The sequence below is a fragment of the Malaclemys terrapin genome, chromosome 17 (genome assembly GCF_027887155.1).
Source record: "Malaclemys terrapin pileata isolate rMalTer1 chromosome 17, rMalTer1.hap1, whole genome shotgun sequence".
NCBI lineage: Eukaryota > Metazoa > Chordata > Testudines > Emydidae > Malaclemys > Malaclemys terrapin.
The window spans coordinates 13,905,306-13,923,406 of record NC_071521.1 but is presented as its reverse complement, the minus strand read 5'-3'; the positions used below and the strand labels follow the sequence as shown (position 1 = coordinate 13,923,406).

The following is an 18,101-nucleotide window of genomic DNA, read 5'->3' as shown; positions in this document are numbered from 1 at the left end:
GGTTAGGGCTCAATCTCTTATCTTCTTACATGCCCCCAAATCCAGCTGGAGTCAGTGGACCATCTTGTGGGACATCTCAGAGAAGCTAGTAATGGGGAAGATGGTCTTGTGGTTATGGCCCAGGACTGAACTGTGACAGACCTACTGCAAACTTTCCTGTACATCTTGGGCAAATCATTTTGCCTCTCTGGGCCTCAGTTTCCCCAACTGCAATATGGGGACAATAATAACCCACCTACTTCACAGACACAGAGTGAAGCTAATGTCATTGGGCCAGTGGTGAATTTGACCTATGAACGTTTATGCAGCATTGTGATGTCCTCGCATGGAAAGCCCTAGAGAAAAAACAAGTTTGATTAGAAAATGTACCAGGGTGCAATACTTCTGGTCCTGTGGGACCAGGCTAGAGGACCTAATAGGGCTTTCCCACCTCTAATTCCAATGGGCCCAGAGCATTTTTAAACCCATTTTGACAGAGAAGCGTAATACTGTTATCTGGTTCCACAAGGGAACAATAACTCCTGGCTTTTAGTCCCCTCTGGCTGTGCCTCTGGGCTAAGTGAGGCTGAATGCTGATTCACAAATACTTTCTCACCAGCTCCCAGCGCCCCGGCCGCACAGATAAAGGCTGACAGGGCTGCCCAAGCATTGACCAAGTAGATGTTAATTTCTGACCCCACCCCGCCCCTGGCTTTACAGAGTCTAGTCTCAGCTACATGCTGTGTTGGCAGGGCTGCCGCATGTTGATAGCGAGTGCGACCCACTCTGAAATGGGCTCTGCGTCTGGCTGTGCAAATAGTGCAGGAGAAAACTATCCAATAAAGATCTCAAGGCCCCAACTCATTTGTTTTATTCTCTTTTGTGCGAACCAGGGAAAGGGATTTACTGGAGCATCAGGATCTGGAGTTTCCATTGTGTGGAATTGCTAATGGCTTCTGAGCTAAATCGAGTCAGCCAGTATCATTAATCAACTTACTGGGAGTGGGCCCAATCCCTCCGGCCTTCCTCGGGTAAAACCCTCAATGAGAGTCATAGCAAGTGAGTAAAAAGGCTTCAGGATTTAGTCCAAGAATCATAATCGTATGTATAAACTCCTACACAAACACCCCCCGCACCAAGGCACAGGGTGCTGCAGGGCCGAAAGAATATTTTTGCGATGGAAACAGGCACAGGCCAAGAGCTTCAGCTGGTGTCCATCCGTGCTACATTCGCTGGATAATATCGGTTTATTTTTAAGCATGTTTTTGAACGTTATTGATTTAAATCGTCCCAGTTGTGATTACTTAATGACAGTCGATTGTTGAGACTCAAAAAGTGAAAGCATTAAAACCCACATTGTTAACGTCACAGGGCAAAAATATACAACGTATAGCTCCTTAAATCAAACGGCCATCAGTTCTCAAGCAGCGTTTTTGTTACTTTGCCTGTCTGAACATTTTTTGATCATCATGGATGGAAATACGTTTGCATTGTGTGTGCGGGGGTGAAATTGACATTTACCAATAAAAATTGAATCCTTCAAAGCCTAGTTTTGCTACACAGGAGGCAAAATTTCTAAGGCCGCTTGCATCAGGGCATAAACCACTCACTGACGGAGATTATGAAGAAACATCCCCTCTTGGCATAACTGTCCATTATGGCGTATCTTGCACCTTCATCTGACACTTCAGAGCACTGTTGTGCTGAACACCAGATTAGATGGACTGCTGGTCTGATCTGGAGTGGCAGTTCCTTTGTTCGTATTTAAACTGAAAGTATTTTAAATACACAGTTCACTTGCCCCTGTTTGGGCTCTTTCTTTACTTTCTGAATTTCTCAGCATGGCCAATGGAAATTAATGAAGTCAGTTTCCGTTTTGTTTGTGCAGTGGTAGTGTCAGGCTTGCTGGGGAAGGTTTATGTGGGGAGAAGGAGGGGGAGGGTAAGGTACTTTGCAAGTGCCAGGGAGGGGTGGCCTTGGTCCTGGGCGCAGCAATCAGTGCCACAGGAGAGGAGTTTGGTATGGATACTAGGGAAGAGAAGCTGGTACTGGAGGAGGAGAAGAGAATGGTCAAAGATGGGGTTTAGCTGTGGAGGTGGATATCAATGGCCAGTGGGGGTCGGGGGGTTGACACCAGAGGGAATATCGGGGGGATTGGTATGGGGGGCACTGATACCAGTGGGATGTTGGTCTCAAAGGGGGGATCAATGCAAGAGGGGAGGTGGGAATTGAGGGAGAGGTATCAATGGTAGCAGTGGGGTTGGCATCAGAGGGGTAGGTCTCAGGGGGACAATATTGGGGAGGATTGGTATCGGAGGGGGGGTATCAAAGCCAGTGCGGAGTTGGGATCAGAAGGGGACAATATTGGGGGGGCCATATCAATCCCATTTGGGGGGTTGGTATAGATGCTAGTGGAAGGTTGGTAGCGGGGGGATGGAATCTACGTTGGTGTGGAGGGGGTTGGTATTGGGGAAGAGGTATTGGAGGAGGGGGGCGGTATCGGAGGAGGAGGTTGGTATCAGGTGGACTATACTGGGGGTTTGTATCGGGGAGACAGTATCAGGGGGTTGGTAATGGATGGGAGGAGGGGGTTGATGTTCGGGGATCAGTGTCTGGGGTTGGTATCGGAAGGATAGTATTGGGGGCTGGTATCGGGAGGTTGGTGTGGGGGGAGGTATCGGAGGAGCAGGTTGGTATTGGGGGTTGGTATCGGGGATAGTATTGAGGGAGTGATATCAGGGAGGAGGTATTGGAGGAGAGGGATGGTATTGGGGGTTGATATTGGGGGGATGGTATCAGATGAGGGCATTGGTATTGGGGGAGAGGTATCAGAGAAGGGTATTGGGATGGTATCAGATGAGGGGGGTGGTATCGGGGGAGAGGTTTCGGAGGAGGGTATTGGGGAGTTGGTATCAGCAGACAGGTTTCAGAAGAGGGTATTGGGGGGTTGGTATCGGAGATGGTATCAGATGGGGGGTTGGTACTGGGGGGATGGTATCAGATGAGGGGGTCAGACATAGTATGGTATCGGGGGAAGGTATCGAGGAGGGTATTGGGGGGTTGGTATCAGATGAGGGGGTTGGTATGGGGGGTGGTATCGGGGGAGAGGTTTTGGAAGGGGTTTGGTATCAGGGATGGTATCAGATGAGGGGGTTGGTATGGGGGTGGTATCGGGGTTTCGGAGGAGGGTATTGGGTTGGTACTGGGGGATGGTATCAGATGAGGGGGTTGGTATAGGGGATGGTATCATGAGGGGTTGAGATGGGGGAGAGATATGGGAGGCGGGAGTGGGGGGAGGAAATATGGGGGTTTGGTGTCGCGGAGGAGGGAGTATCTGAGGAGTTGGTAGCGGGAAAGGTATCAGAGGGTGTCGGTGCCGGAGGTTTCGGGGGGCTGGTGTCGGGGGCGGTGGAGGGTGTCGGTGCCGGAGGTATCTGGGGGCTGGTGTCGGGGACGGGGACGGTGACGGGGGGCGGTATCGGGGGCTGGTGGCGGGGGCGGGGGCGGTATCGGGGGACGGGGGGCGGTATCAGGGGGCTGGTGTCGGGGACGGGGACGGTATCGGGGGATGGGGGGCGGTATCGGAGGATGGTGTCGGGGACGGGGGCCGGTATCGGGGAGCTGGGGGCGGGGGCGGTATCGGGGGGCGGTGGAAGGTGTCGGTAGCGGAGGTATCGGGGGCAGGGGGCGGTATCGGGGGGCTGGTGTCGGGGGCGGGGGCGGTATCGGGGGACGGGGGCCGGTATCGGGGGGCTGGTGTCGGGGACGGGGACGGTATCGGGGGGCGGTGGAGGGTATCGGGGGGCTGGTGTCGGGGGGCTGGTGTCGGGGACAGGGACGGTATCGGGGGCGGTGGAGGGTATCGGGGGGCTGGTGTCGGGGGGCTGGTGTCGGGGACGGGGACGGTATCGGGGGACGGGGACGGTATCGGGGGGCTGGTGTCGGGGACGGGGACGGTATCGGGGGGCTGGTGTCGGGGACGGGGACGGTATCGGGGGGCGGTATCGGGGGCTGGTGTCGGGGGCGGTATCGGGGGGCTGGTGGCGGGGGCGGGGGCGGTATCGGGGGGCTGGTGTCGGGGACGGGGGCGGTATCGGGGGACGGGGGGCGGTATCGGGGGGCTGGTGTCGGGGACGGGGGGCGGTATCGGAGCAGGGGGCGGGGCGTGAGGCCGATGTCGTGCCCTGGGGCGGTGCTGCTGCTGCGGGGCCGGCGCTGCGGCCCTGCCCGGGATCCTGGGCGCGGACGGGAGCGATGGGAGCCGGGGAGCGGCTGACCGGGCCCCGCCGGAACCGCCCTGGAGCCCCCACCGGGCTCCCAGCCCCACAGGTGCCGCCGCGGAGCCGGCTGTGCGGGATGCTCCCCCCGAGGTGCCGGGGCCTGAGCGGGCGGGGCCGGGATCCCACTGACAGGGAGGGGGCGGCTGGGGGCGGCCCTCCTGCCCCTGGGGAGCGGGGCTGGCCCCGCGCTGCTGCCCTAGGGATCGGGGGGCGGGTAAGGCCGGGGCACCCCACTGGGGTGTGGGCAGGGAGTGGGTGGCACTCTGGGGGGTGTGGGGCTGGCACAGCACTGCTGCCCTAGGGATCGGGGGGGTAAAGCCGGGGCACCCCACTGGGGTGTGGGCAGGGAGTGGGTGGCAATGTGGGTGGGGAGTGGGTGGCACAGCTCTTCTGTCTTTGTGAGGGTGGGGCCCCTGGGGCTGGAGGGGGTGACAGAGACACCCCAGCTCAGTGGGCATCTGGGAGAGAGACCCCTGCAGAAGTGTTGGACAATCATGGGGCACATCAGGCCCTTTTGGTGTGGCCCTTGCGGGGTCCCCCTCACACTGGGGCGTCATCTCTGGCCTCCTCACCATCCCTGGGTCCATTCTCTTGGATGCTGCTGTTGGGTCTGTCTGGATTTGGTGTCCTGCAGCCTGGCACTGCTCAGGAGGGAGCCACAGCATATTGGCTCAGGGCGAGGGGGCCCTGGCAGCAGAACGGAAGCTCTGCTGAAAGCTTTGATCTCTTTGATCCATCTCTTGGCCAAACGAAATGACAGCCTTGCATTCTCCCCCAGCCCCTTCCAGCTGAGGATCTCAAAGTACCCGACAGGCACTGACGAATGAAGCCTCATTCCTCCCCCGCGAGGCAGGTGAGTCACTGTAATTCTCAGAGAAACTGAAGCACAAGGCTGATCTAAAGCCACACGGTGAGTGAGGGAAAGAACTGTGAACGTGGCCCAGACAACTGGCTGGCACAACGGTCCGTAGGAGGCTGTGCGTGTTTGATAAATAGTCCTATCCTAAGCTCTAGTGTAGCAATATTGTGCTCTATTAAACAGCTGTGTTCCACCCCAGAAGTGGCTGCATTTCAGTGGTGGACAGAGTGGTCCCTGTATTTTCTCACAAGGGTGTTGTGAGGCTTAGTGATTGTTAAAGACATTACTGAGTGTGAAATGCCCACAGAGTGTATAAAACACATTGAGGAGTGAGGGAATCCTCCGATGAGCAGGTCCTGTACAAGTGCAGTGTATTGTTATTTGTTAGCCTGGTGAGATCTGAAGTGAGAGAAATGAACCGGACGGCAGGTGCTGCAGAAGATAAGGCTTCATGCCAACGGCAAGGAGAGTCTGTGGAGGCCTGAGCTAGATGAGTGGCAGGGGTGGGAGATCAGAGAGTCACAAGGAAGATGTAGTTGGCTGGAACAAGTTGACACAGGGTTTCACAAGGAAGGAGAGTGGTTTTTAACAAGACCTTAAAATGAATGGGGTGCTCAAGGTGATAGTTCTCCAGACCAAATCTCCGGGGTACTTTATGTGGTCTCAAGTACATACTCCTTAACGTGCCCCTTTTGGACTGACTCTGCTCAGAAGTTTATCTAGTTTAATGTCAATGACTTTGCTAAATGTTTATTTTGTTGCCAACAGGCTAACCTGTCTGTGTTTTGCAGGGCGCAGTTCCTGAATCCCAAGACAAACCTGGGGCAGATAAGACGCTGAAGCTGAAGACACTTGTAAGTAACCAGATCCCAAGATGCAGTGATGCTCTCAAACCCCTGGATTTAGGACCGTAGTGACGGTAGCAAAATGGGCTGGAATTACAGAGCCAAGGAAAAGGTTGCAGAGGGACAGGAAATGCTAAAGAGCATTGGGCATCATGTCCTTAATGGACGTGAGGATGGTATCTATATTCCAATTGATCGAGAATCCTCAAGGACAATTGGTGGAAATGTATGTGGTCGCCATATGGAAATGTACACCAGTAGGCTGGTTCTGGAGTCTTTGTGCCCCAGTTAGTGTCCTGATAAATATCCTCTAACTGCAGAGAACAGGAGAATATATGGGGCGCCATGTGGCTTAAGGGTGCATTATTAAGCAGACACCTTTCCGTTCTCCCACAAAGAGAGACTGTAGAATACATCAGTGACAATCTAGAGCTGTGAGCCATTGTGTTACCCTCTCAGCCTCAGCAAGTGAGAACTTTGCTGCTGCTAAGCTGTGTGACAGCTCCCCGACATGCCAGCTTATCTGCCTTGCCAGCAGAATTTCCAGGACTCTGCCAGTCCAAACCTTCCGTAGTGGGTAGTAACCAGTGAATCCCAGTTCTCGAGTTCCTCAGAGATGTCTATCTGCAGTGCTTAGCCCCTCTGACTGTAGCACCCACAAAACCTTATCGAGTTTGCTGCTCCTTCAGTGAGATAGTACACACCAGCTTCTTACCGTACCTGGGGTTAACACTCTGTTTCAATCAAAGCACTGAGCTGGTTTATAATAAAAGCAAAGTGAGTTTATTAATAAAAGGAGATAGGTTCAAGTGATACCAAGTATAAGGCAGGACAGAAAGGGTTACAAACTAACAACAGCAAAATTACGCTTCTAAATCTAAAATTCAACTTGACAAACTAGCGTCTCTTGTTCAGAGCAGTTTTTCTCACCAGAGTCTTCCAGCGTGGCTGACTGGTTTTTTAGTTGGGACCCTTCACAGCGGCAGGGCTCAGGAATTGGGGTACACTGATTGCTACCTGCTAGGGAAGGTGTGGACTGGCAGAGTCCTGAAGAGTTTGCTAGCAAAGCAGACAAGCTGGTGTGTTCCGGAGCTGACACATAGATTAGCAGCAGCAAAGCTCTCACTTGCTGAGGCTGAGAGGGGAAACACACATCTGTTAATAGCTCCTGAAATAAACGTCTCTATAGAATGGGGTTAGAATCCCCATCCTCCTTCAGTCTCCGGGGGACCAGGAGGGGAGGATCATCTCCTGCAGGACAGCAGCCCATCCCAGATCTCTGGGACCTACGTGCAGGACTATTTGCTCTCCTGCAGGGTGACAGGCCATTAAATTACTGCAGTCACTTCATCCCAGAGGTGCCTGGTCACTTCCAAACCTGGGTCTCCTGCCTGGCACTGATCACTCTATTAGGTAGAGACAGGTTTAAGCGTTAGACAAAATTCAAAGATGATGATTTGCAGACGAGGCTGGTCCATCTTCTTTGTCACGGTGGTTTATGTGGGTAAATATATATTTTAAAAGCTTTACTCGCTTTGGGGCCTCATCGAAGCTGGGTGGTGGTGGTGGCCTGTGATATACTGGAGGTCAGGCTAGATGTTCTGGTGGTCACTTCTGGCTTTATACTCTATGGCCGACTCCCTGGCGAAATCTGTCTGGTTACCTCCTTCTCAAAGCCCTCCTGAAAACTCAGCTCTACTGTGGGGCCTGCAAGGCCAGAGGCATTACTTGAGCTCTGCCTGCTGCTCAGTGTGCTAAGACACACTTGTATTGCTGTTACCTCTCGCCCTGCCGTGTCCCCTGGGTGCTTGTTTAATTCACTCCTTGTCGTCTCTGCTTTCCTAGACGGTAAGCTGTGTGGGGCAGGGACTGGCTGTTGAATAAGTGTTTGTACAGCGCCTGGCACAGCAGGCCTCTGATCCTTGACTGGGCCCTTGTGCACTACTAGTAATAACAGAGTTGTCTAACCAGGCTTCCTGGTGCTGTAGACCGAGAGATGTTTTTTTAAATAAGACCACATGCAAAAGAGCTATTTGGATGAAAATCTTCCCACGCCACCATAAGTAAATCCCCCCTCGATCCTTACACTCCTATTCATTCCACCCCGCAGGGAACACTGTGTGCGGGAGGCTGAGGCCTAGGCTAGGGTGTGACCCTTCATTGAAAATACTTTGCCATTTAACTTGGGGCTCTATTAGTTCAGGCTTCCCAGGGTATGTCTGCACTGCAAAAACAAAGACCCAGCAAGTCTCAGCGCCTGGGACAACTGACCTGGGCTTGCATTATGGGGCTCAAAATGGCAGTGGAGACGTTCCCGCTCAGGCTGGAGCTCGGGCTCTGAAACCTGGTCTGGGGGTGGCTCTCAGAGCCCGAGTAGAAAGTCTGCGCTGCTGTTTTCAGCCCCATAGCGCAAGCCTGAATCAGCTGCCCTGGGCTCTGAGACCCACTACGGCTGTGATTGTTTTTTGTTCGGTGTAGATGTACCCTCAGCTGATCACGGCTGTGGCCAGCTCACATGGAGAGAGAGGCGTTAACCCATTTAGGGGTGGCAAAGAAGTACCTTTAAAAAACCAACCCTCAGTGCTTGGGTTTGTCCATCTAAACCCTGAACTGTGTTGGGGAAACGCTTCCCCTCTGGCCAGGGTGGGATGGGCCATGGGGAACTAGTCGGTCTGTTCCACCCCGATGTTATTGCTAGGGCTGTGTGTGACTGCAGCTCCCCTCCCACCATGCTTTGTCCATTTATAGGGCTCATGCCTTGTGAGCTGTGGGGAGCAGGGAGTTTGTCTGAGTGGTGTCTGGCCAGTGCTTCGTGCACATCATGGGCACTACTGGGACATTTACAATACTCAGCACAGTGCTGGTTTGGCATCTCCTTCCTTCCTCTTCCATCCTTGGGCTGAGAGAGCCCCCGAGCTTTGCCCCCACCCTTGTGTTCAGCACGCGTGTGGGGATGTGCTGGGTCAGCATGTGTGTGGCTAAAGCAAAGAGCCCAGAACAAGTTTCTTTCTTCCTGTTTATGACCCTCCCCATTAGGGCTATGCCCCCCCCCCCCATGTTAGTGTTTGTAAGAGGTCCCAGACTGACAGCCCAGGGGCTGGTGTCTTGAGCAGTGGCAATGTGAGTATCACTCTCGCACCTGGAGAGGGGGATAGCACACTTCAGTCCCCAGGGCCCTTTTGCTCCTTGGCCTCTGCTGAGATGGGCACTACGGGGCCAGGTTATGCTGGTGGTTGGCCTTGCGCTTTAGCTATAGCCAAGTAAGCCATGATGGCGTAGGTAGCTCCCCCTCTGTACCTGGTGCTGTGCTGTCCGTGGTTCCTGATCTGCTCCTCCCTGAGGCTCAAGCAATCCACAGTTGTGACAGAAGCTGTTACAATCTAGACAGGAACAAAGCAGCCTGTGGCCCTCAGAGCTCTTTAAGGCTCGCCATTTATCAGCCGGGCAGCCTGTTGTTACTAGACAGGAAGTGAGTCATTTTGAAACAGAACAATCGGGCACATCTGAGCTACTCGTTTGCCAAGCGCTCCCCAATTGTGATGCGTGACCGAAGGTTTCATATTAAATGGTAATCACGGGCCATCAAAGAGTGCAGCCCCGCTCCTGGTTTGTGATCCAGCACTACAAAAGGCCTAGTGATGCTTGACTCCTTGGGGACCGTTGTGTAATGAAACTAACCAGGGTGAGCTCTGCTCTGAGAGGAGGAGAGAATTACAGGATGGAGGTGCAGGTAGTCGCTCTACCCAGGGACGTGCAAAGGGGAGTGCAGTGTGTGCTGGGGATGGTCACAGCTGTAAGCCCCTGTTTCCCTGTCCCCTACCCGGATGTGTACTGCTGCACTGACATCAATGCTTCCTGGATTTCGTATGCAGGTGTCCGGTGGCTGGAGCAGGGGTTAGGAATCTGGGCTCCTGGGCTCTTTGCCATGACCCTGCTGTGTGACCTCAGGCAGGGCGCTTAATCTCCCTGCACTTCAGCCTTCCCTTAGCTGGAAAGCAGGGGCGATGTTACCTGGTGGGAGTGCTGTCAGGTTGAAAACATGGGGGAAGCTCTTTGGGTGGAAGGCATCGGGTGGGTTTTCAGCGGGGGGAGATGTTTTCACAGACCCAGGCTGAAGAACCCCCAGCCGGCCTGCCAACATCGATCTTGGTCCTTCTCACTTGCTTTCCCCTGCGGATTGCCTGATCCGATCACAGCTGACTCCGTTTCCTTCCCCTCCTAGCCCTTGTTCCCACTGTGGACCCCTCAGAGTAATTAATTTAGAACAGCCAGGGTCTTTAATTACACTAGATCATGGTCTCTCAACCTGGGAATCTCAAACAGCTGTCGAGCGCCACAGCCATGCCCTGCCCTTCCCGTCCTGCTAAAGAGGAGGGGAGTCCCGTCCCACTACGGAAGAAGGAAGAACCACCGCCCGTGTTTTGTTTTCCAGGATGCCTGCAGCGTTCAGTGCATTCTAGCCCCACCACAGTGAGAGATCTCTGGTCACTAGAATGCAGTCACCCCCATTGCTGCCATGTGCGAAGTTCTCAGCAGTGAATCTTGAGCTTCCCTTCTCAATGCGTTGCAGGTCCATCTGTTCTTAACTCTGGTGATTCTGTCTGCTTGTACTGTGCTCTACATCCTGCTCTGCTCGCAGCTGCGTTGGCTCAGCTATCAGCAGCTGGAGGAACATAAACGTCCCTTGGTGATGGTGTCTGGAGCCCTCAGCTTCGAGGGATACAGTCGTGTTCCTGATGGAAAGGTGGGTTAAAGTTCCAGCTGCGAATGGGCTCTCCCAAGACAGGAGAATGTGAGGTAGTGGTTAGAGCACAAGACTGGGAGTTGGGACTTCTGGTTTCCATTTGCAGTATCACTGTGTGCCCTTGGGCGAGTCACTTCACCCAGCATTGCCTCAGTTTCTCCATCACTAATGAAGATGATAATGTACCTACTTCCCACGAGAGTTGAGGCTTATTGATTAAAGTTTGCACAGTGTTTGAGGCTCCTAAGTTGTGAAAGATGCCTCAGCAATGCAGAGCGTTAGCCGTGGGGCTACTGTGGCCCTGTGCTGGTGTAACAAAGCCCCTTGGCTCACTCACATCAATCTCTGCTGTTCATGGCCCGGAACAGGCTCAAAGCAAAGCACCTCCGATATCTGGAGTAATCGAAAACACTACCCTTTGGTGGGGGCCAAGTTAGAGCGTGCTGCTTTCAGACTCCAGGGAGGCACCAGGGCATAGTTAAAGGGAGTCAGGAGAAACCAGTTCTAGACACATTTTTTAAAGCTCATTCTGGTAACATGGCTTTAACCCCGGTGTAGATTCGGCTTGAGAGCCTCGCCACCCTGTGCGAGCAATAGGGAGTTGCAGGGAGGGTGGCTAAGAGCAGCACCGTGGAGGGAGTGGTGGAAGGGGGCCCTTGAGGGAGGGCAGTTCTGAATTGGATTTAGAGACAGACAGGAAGCCAGTGCAGGTGATGAAAGGGTGATATGGCCCTGCTGCCTGGAATGAAAACATACTGCGATTCCCTCCCCTTGCAAGCCCTGGGCCTCTCCTGTCCCTCTCCATTGCTAACGGTGCGTCTTGCTGCAGCCGTTGGTCAGAGCTCAGTGCCGCCAGTGCGCCCTGGTATCGAGCTCGGGTCAGATGCTGGGCTCGCGGCTGGGGAAGGAGATCGACCAAATGGAGTGCGTCCTGCGCATGAACCAGGCCCCCACCAATGGCTACGAAGAGGACGTGGGGACGAAGAGCACCATCAGGGTCGTCTCGCACACCAGCATCCCTTTGCTCCTGAGGAACCAGTCGTACTTCTTCAAGCAGTCCCGGGAGACCATCTACATCGTTTGGGGGCCCATGAGAAAGATGAGCCGGGAGAAGGGGGGGTTGACCTACAGGACTCTCCAGGAAATGAAGGAGATGTATCCCAGCCTGCAGATCTACACGCTAACCGAGAGGATGATGGCTTATTGTGATGAGGTCTTCCAGGTCGAGACAGGGAAGAACAGGTGAGTAGGCTCCTCGCTCCCTCCCTCAGGGCCTCCACGCCACAGCCACCTCCTGGGTGTAGAGCTTTCCACCCCAGGGACTACTGGTAGCTGGATGCTTCTGGTAAACCAATCAGCAGTGAAATAGTTAACAGTGTTGCCATTTTAGGGTGGAATTTTCGAAAGCACCTATAGGACTTTGGAGCACAAGTCCCAACGGGATTTGTGCTTCTAAGTCACTTAGGCAGTTCTCCACTCTTCAATTGTAAATGTTGGGTTTCAGAGTTTCCAACCCATTGACATGAGTGGGACAGTTTACTCCCCTCCCACAAATGCTGCTTGTCCCTCAGTGGTGAATGGACCTGCACGGTACCGTAGGAGGGTCAGGGCGCTGAACACGAATGGATTTCGCAAGCAGTCACCGTGTAAACTGCAATGGGCTATTTGTGGATGTTAGAAAGTTATGGAGTCACCTTCATCCCAGGAAGAGTTGTGTAAGAATTCATTGCTGTATAACAATATGTAACACGTCAGTTACATCGTGCATTTATGGGCAGTCAGCTTTTCAGTTGAAACCCTGTGCAGGTCAGCAGTGACCAGCAGTCATTTGTCCTCTGCTTGGTAGATGAGTGGAGGGTTCCATTTGGTTCCTGTTGGCCGGGTGTCCACAGCGCACACATCTCCATCACCTTTGGCATTGATAGTCCCCCTGGTCAGCAGACAGGCCAAGAACTGACTGAGCTCCCCTTGCACTTGCTGAGGGGGTTCCATTGTGCCAGGGATGAGGCCCATTGGAGGAGCAGCCTGTCCCGTACCCACTGTGGATAAACAGGGAGCATCAGTCCTCCAGAGCTGCCAGTGCAGTTTTGTTCACCAGCCCCACACTCGCTTCAAGGGGCACGACATGCCAGGAGACTGGAGTGGGAGGGGGCGGAAAGAGAGCGCTTCCAAACACGCGTGCATCCGGTATTGCTGGCATTTCCTCCCCATCCCCGGTAGACAAAGAGCCCATCTTCCTCCCCGCCCCATTTTTCTTGTCCTGCTCTTCTGTTTGCTCTTCCCATCCTCATCCAGAGACTGCTCCAAAGGCCCTAATCACACCCAGTAGGTGCCCTAGTCTGCCCCCCTCAGTCAGGGCAGGATGTGCCTTATTGTCCACTCTTGACCTAGGACAGGGGTTGGCAACCTGCGGCACGCGAGCCAAAGGCAGCACGCGAGCCGATTTTTATTGGCACGCTGCTGCCAGCCGGGGTTCCGGCCGCCAGCCCCTTGCCAGTTGGGGTCCCGGCCATCAGCCCCACTCAGCCTGCTGCCAGCCTGGGATACCAGCCGCCAGACCCACTCACCTCACTGTTGGTCTGGGGTTCCAGCCGCCCGGCCCCCTGCCAGCCAGGGTCTGGGCCTCCGGCCCTGCTCAGCCCTCCTGCCGGCCTGGGGTATCGGCAGCCAGCCCAGGGCTCTGCTCTTGGCTTGGTCCCAGCGCTCTGCAGCCCTTATAAAAAATTGCACTACAATTAGCTTAAAAACTTGAAAACTTAAAAACTTTGTATATTACGGTAATCGTTAAAAATGTATAATGTAAATAAATACATAGGTTTGATGAAACAAAGTAGTTGTACTTATGTGCCTGTGCTTAATTTGTGTTTTCGATGATTTACCTTCTAAAAAAATCTCCCCCGTCTCGCACCCCCAGAAAGGGCATCTCACACCCCCAGGGAGTGCGTGCACCCCAGGTTAAGAATCACTGCCCTAAACTGATAAGATCTGCATTTCAATTGAATTTTAAATGAAGCTTCTTAAACATTTTAAAAACCTTGTGTACTTTACATACAACAATAGTTTAGTTATATATTATAGACTTATAGAAAGACACCTTCTAAAAACGTTAAAATGTATGACTGGCACGCAAAACCTTAAATCAGAGTGAATAAATGAAGACTCGGCACACCACTTCCAAAAGGTTGCCGACCCCTGGTCTAGGAGATGAGTGCAGGTTTCCCTCCCACAGCCCGTGTCCGTTTCTCTCTCTGCCGTGCTGGTTACGGCAGCTTGGCCCCTCCAACTCTGTTGCTGTGTGATTTGTAGGATGAAGTCTGGCTCCTTCCTGAGCACTGGCTGGTTCACCATGATCCTGGCAATGGAGCTGTGCGAACAGATCTTTGTCTTCGGCATGGTCAGCGATAGCTACTGCAGGTACGTCCGTGAGGAGAGGGAGGGGCTGAGGGCGGGAGACTTCTTGTGGCTTTTGCCACAAAGCACGTCTGTTCGTCAGTTAACTCAGCACAACCATCCCACAAGCAATACAATACATCTTCCATACAATCTCTGTTCGGTAACAAACAGCACAGGGAGGGGTGTACTAGGAGGCGTGGACAATGCAGAAAATATATGAAGTGGACAGATACAGGGAGGCTGCTCCAAGCAGAAGGAGTTGCAGAGGAGAAGGTCCTCACACCAACAGTGGTGAGATCCAAGAAGGAAGGGGACGGAACAGAGAGAATGGGGGTCTGGCTGGGGGTGAGTTCCCGAGGAGTTTTTATAAGCAAGGAGGCAGTTTGGAACAGGGAGCTGGGGGCCCTAGCTGCAGAGGTGACATGGCTCTGCTCTCTCTGTGATGCCCACACCTGCTGGAATCTGGAGAGCTGGGATGCAGTAAGATGATGGCGGGAGCATGTGGTGGGAATCGAGGCCCAGGGCAATGAAGGGGAGGATGAGGATTTCAGCAGGGGCGGGTCTGTCTGTAACTCAGAGGAAGTTCTTCATTCATTCAGCTCCCCCATCCCCACCTCGTGGGGCAGGATTGGTCCCTTTGGTAGATTTGTTTGTGTTCCAGCCTAATGTGGAGGTTTGGGAGGTGGGTGTTACACACCCAGCTCCTAGCAGGGGAGTTGACAATCCCCATGACTGGGACTCATGCTTTGTGCCCTCAGCCATGTGGCCCAGCGATCCCTGACACTGAATGGACATCTCCGGGATTAGTAGACTGGTGCCTCTTTCTTGTGTTGGCTCCATCCCTGCTCTGGAAGCAGGAGTCTGCCATCTGGGCCAGTGCCCCACGGCGCTACCTCTTGTCTGCTCTGGTTGGCAGGGAGAAGAACCATCCCAGAGTGCCTTACCACTACTTCGAAAAGGGCAAGCTGGACGAGTGCAGGATGTACCTCGCCCATGAGAGAGCCCCCCGGGGTGGCCACCGCTTCATCACTGAAAAAACCGTCTTCTCCCACTGGGCAAAGACAAGGAACATTGTCTTCAATCACACCTCGTGGGTGGGTGGGTAGGGGCGTCCGGCCCACGTGCAGCTCCCAGGGGGAAACGTTTCACTCCGTGGTACGATAGGCTGCAGCCGAGTCCTGCAGTGTGGCATGGGGGGCTGTCTATAGAAATTGCACACGGGGGGTCAGTGCATGAAGAGAAGCTGCACAAACACGGACTTGACGAGAGGCAGAGCACCCTGGGAGGTGTTGAATGGAGCAGTAAAGGCACATCTCAGATGTGACACATGCCCACCCTCTGCAGGGTCCCTGCCACTTGTGCTGGAGCATTGATCTGCAGGTCAGAGTGTCTCTGCGGGTCTGCTCTTAGGTGTTGCACAATCCTTCCCAGGCACTCAGCTGGAAGGAGGCAGAGAGAACCTGGGGCATTGTTCAGAGCACTCAAGGTCTCAGCCCCTCCATTGCTGCAAGCAATCCCTGACATCTCTGAACCTCCCCTTCCCCCCCCCCCCCAATCATTCTGAGCTCTGACCCTAGGACTGTCTTTGAAAAGTTTTTAATCTTTGAACCAGGATGAATATTTAATCCAGTATTAAACATTTCCATACTTACGTTACAGCAGGCTGCAGATCTTAGAAAAGTGGAGTCGCTCTGAGGTTTAAGCCAGTGCCTCTTGGGTGAAACTCCTCATTCTCTTCCACTTATATCCTCAAGAGGAGGTTTAGGTGGGTGACTAGGGGGAAGACGAATGGTCTTGTAGTCAAGGCACTGGACTGGGACTCAGGGGACTTGGACTCAAATCCAAGCTCTGCCACAGATTCTCTGTGTGACCTTGGGCAAGTTACCTAGGACCCGATCCAAAGCCCGTTGACATCAATGGAAAGACTCTCATTTACTCCAGTGGGCTGCTGTCTCAGTTCCCAGTCTTCTGCTTGTACCTTGTTCCTCTCCTGTCTTGTCCATTTCGATTGTAAGCTCCTTGGGGCACAGACTGGCTCTTAAGAGCAAAATGGGGCCCTGATCTCAGCTGAAGCCTGTAGGCATTACAGTTATCCCAATAGTACTTCCTCCTGTTGGTTGTGAAGCCGTGCACAGACCTCAGGCTGGTGGATTGCTCCCACACAGAGCGAAGTGGCAGGAGATCTGGGGGCCCTGGGTCTTCGGTCAGCTTAAAGAGCGAGAGGAGTGGAATGTTTCAAAAACGTCTCTTGCTGTGACTTGGCTGAATGGGGACGAGACACCTGTCCTCCTGTGGGCATGCTGCGCTGGCTGTGCAGTGCAGGGAAAAGAGATCCCCTGTCGCCAGCTGGCCTGCCATTCAGTGAGGCGTAGACATAAGAATGGCCACACTGGATCAGACCAAAGGGCCATCTAGCCCAGTATCCTGTCTTCCAGCAGTGGCCAATGCCAGGTGCCTTAGAGGGAATGAAGAGTACAGGTAATCATCAAGTGATCCATCCTGGCAGCAGTGTTTGTGCTGAGGTTTTGCCATTCGGCAAGGAAAGGGACACTGCCTGCTGGGCCAGCAGTCCATCGCTTCTGTCCAAATATCTTCTCGTTCTGTCTGTCCCAGGGTGGGGAATTTTGACCTAGTGCCCTACCTGGGCCACGCGACTGTGGGCTCCGCTCCCACGCATCACACCTCTCAAAGTAGTGTGCCTGTGCCCTGCAGGACAGGCCCTGCATTCCCAACATGCCGTGACGTGTTCTAAATGCTGCCCTGACGTCAGTAAAGGTGACCGCTTTTTGCCAGAAAAATGGGGTCCGTTCTGGTTCAACATCCTGACTGATACACCTTACATTTCTATAGCACTTTTAACCATGAAGGATCCCAAAGTGCTTTTGCAAAGTCTGAATAGCTACAGGAGCCACCTCATCTCCTCCTCAAAATGCAGCTACTTCTGGAGTGGAACACTGTCTTTTCAACAGCACACAACACCACCCTAGGACAGTGGTTTTCAACCTGGGGTCCGCAGACCCCTGGGGTTCCAAAGACTATGTCTAAGGGGTCTGCGAAAGGTGGTCATTACCATAGAAGAGAGGTTCTCAACCTGTGGTACGTGGATCTCTGGGGGGCTGCAGACTGTGTCTAAGATTTCCAAAGGGGTCTGCACCTCCAGTCAAAATTTTGTAGGGGTCTGCAAATCAAAAACGGTTGAAAACCACTGCTCTAGGACAGGAAGCGAAGAAAGATGCTGCATCTAATTTAAATGGTGGGGGAGTCTAGTTTTACATTGTCTTGAAATAGTGTCTTCACATCTGTAATTATAATTGCATCTATTTAAAATCCTTGTTAGGGGGTTTAAACCGCGACAGCTATGAAGGAAGTTTTGGAGACGGCCTGCAGTGCTCATGTCACTTGGGCCACACCGCAGTTGGTGGCAGCCCGCGTGGAAAGCCCATCTTTGTGCAGTGCTGTAGCTGTTTAAAACCACATCTGATTAGATGAATTGGTTTGAAAAAGACTCTCAACATAAGCTGTTTCTTGAACTGGAGCAGAGTATGGTTGCTTTGGGGTTCAGGCTGGAAGACACAACTTCTGTCAGCAGCTCCATCATGTTAGGAAGAAACATTTCCTTCCAGTGTTCTGGCATGTATCCTTTGTGTTCGTGTGCTGCCTTTGTTACCAAGTGCCCTTGGATTGATACCAAAGCAAACCTACTTAATAAAAGTATTTTTAATTCTGTGATCATTCATTGTTTGTGCAAACTAGGTGAATTTATCCAGCTGGACTCAATCCTGGAGTCGTTGCTCAGACAAAGCTCCCAGAGCCATCCTGCCAGACCATTCTTAATTGCTGTAAATTCTGTTCTCTGGGAGTCAAGGCATGGGCATGGGGTAAGAGCTTTGCACATGCTGCTCTCTCTATTTCTCCTCTGCCGTCAACGGTTATATGCATTTCCCATAATCCCCTAGCAAGCAACCTGTGTAATCCACCTAACCTAGCATGGGTTTTAGCCC

At 53.2% G+C, this 18,101-nt stretch overlaps 1 protein-coding gene across 2 annotated transcripts; it reads left to right on the top strand.

Moving 5' to 3' along the window:
• The first annotated feature begins 4,168 nt into the window (after positions 1-4,168).
• On the top strand, positions 4,169-17,829 carry ST6GALNAC4 (ST6 N-acetylgalactosaminide alpha-2,6-sialyltransferase 4). Of its 2 annotated transcripts, XM_054007409.1 has the most exons (7): positions 4,169-4,308; positions 5,038-5,112; positions 5,910-5,972; positions 10,534-10,707; positions 11,537-11,949; positions 14,014-14,121; positions 15,017-17,829. In XM_054007409.1, the coding sequence occupies exons 2-7, from the start codon at positions 5,083-5,085 to the stop codon at positions 15,204-15,206; spliced, it is 978 nt and encodes a 325-aa protein (XP_053863384.1). In that variant the 5' UTR covers positions 4,169-4,308; positions 5,038-5,082; the 3' UTR covers positions 15,207-17,829. The 2 variants fall into 2 exon arrangements, with proteins under 2 accessions (XP_053863384.1, XP_053863386.1); XM_054007411.1 differs by lacking the exons at positions 4,169-4,308; positions 5,038-5,112; positions 5,910-5,972 and having other exon boundaries at positions 10,622-10,707; positions 11,486-11,949.
• Positions 17,830-18,101: the final 272 nt, after the last annotated feature.

Coding starts and splice junctions, on each gene's coding strand:
- ST6GALNAC4 (XM_054007409.1), top strand. CDS start 5,083: ATGAAGCCTCATTCCTCCCCCGCGAGGCAG. Junction 5,113..5,909: donor ATTCCTCCCCCGCGAGGCAG/GTGAGTCACTGT, acceptor TGTGTTTTGCAG/GGCGCAGTTCCTGAATCCCA. Junction 14,122..15,016: donor GTCAGCGATAGCTACTGCAG/GTACGTCCGTGA, acceptor TCTGGTTGGCAG/GGAGAAGAACCATCCCAGAG.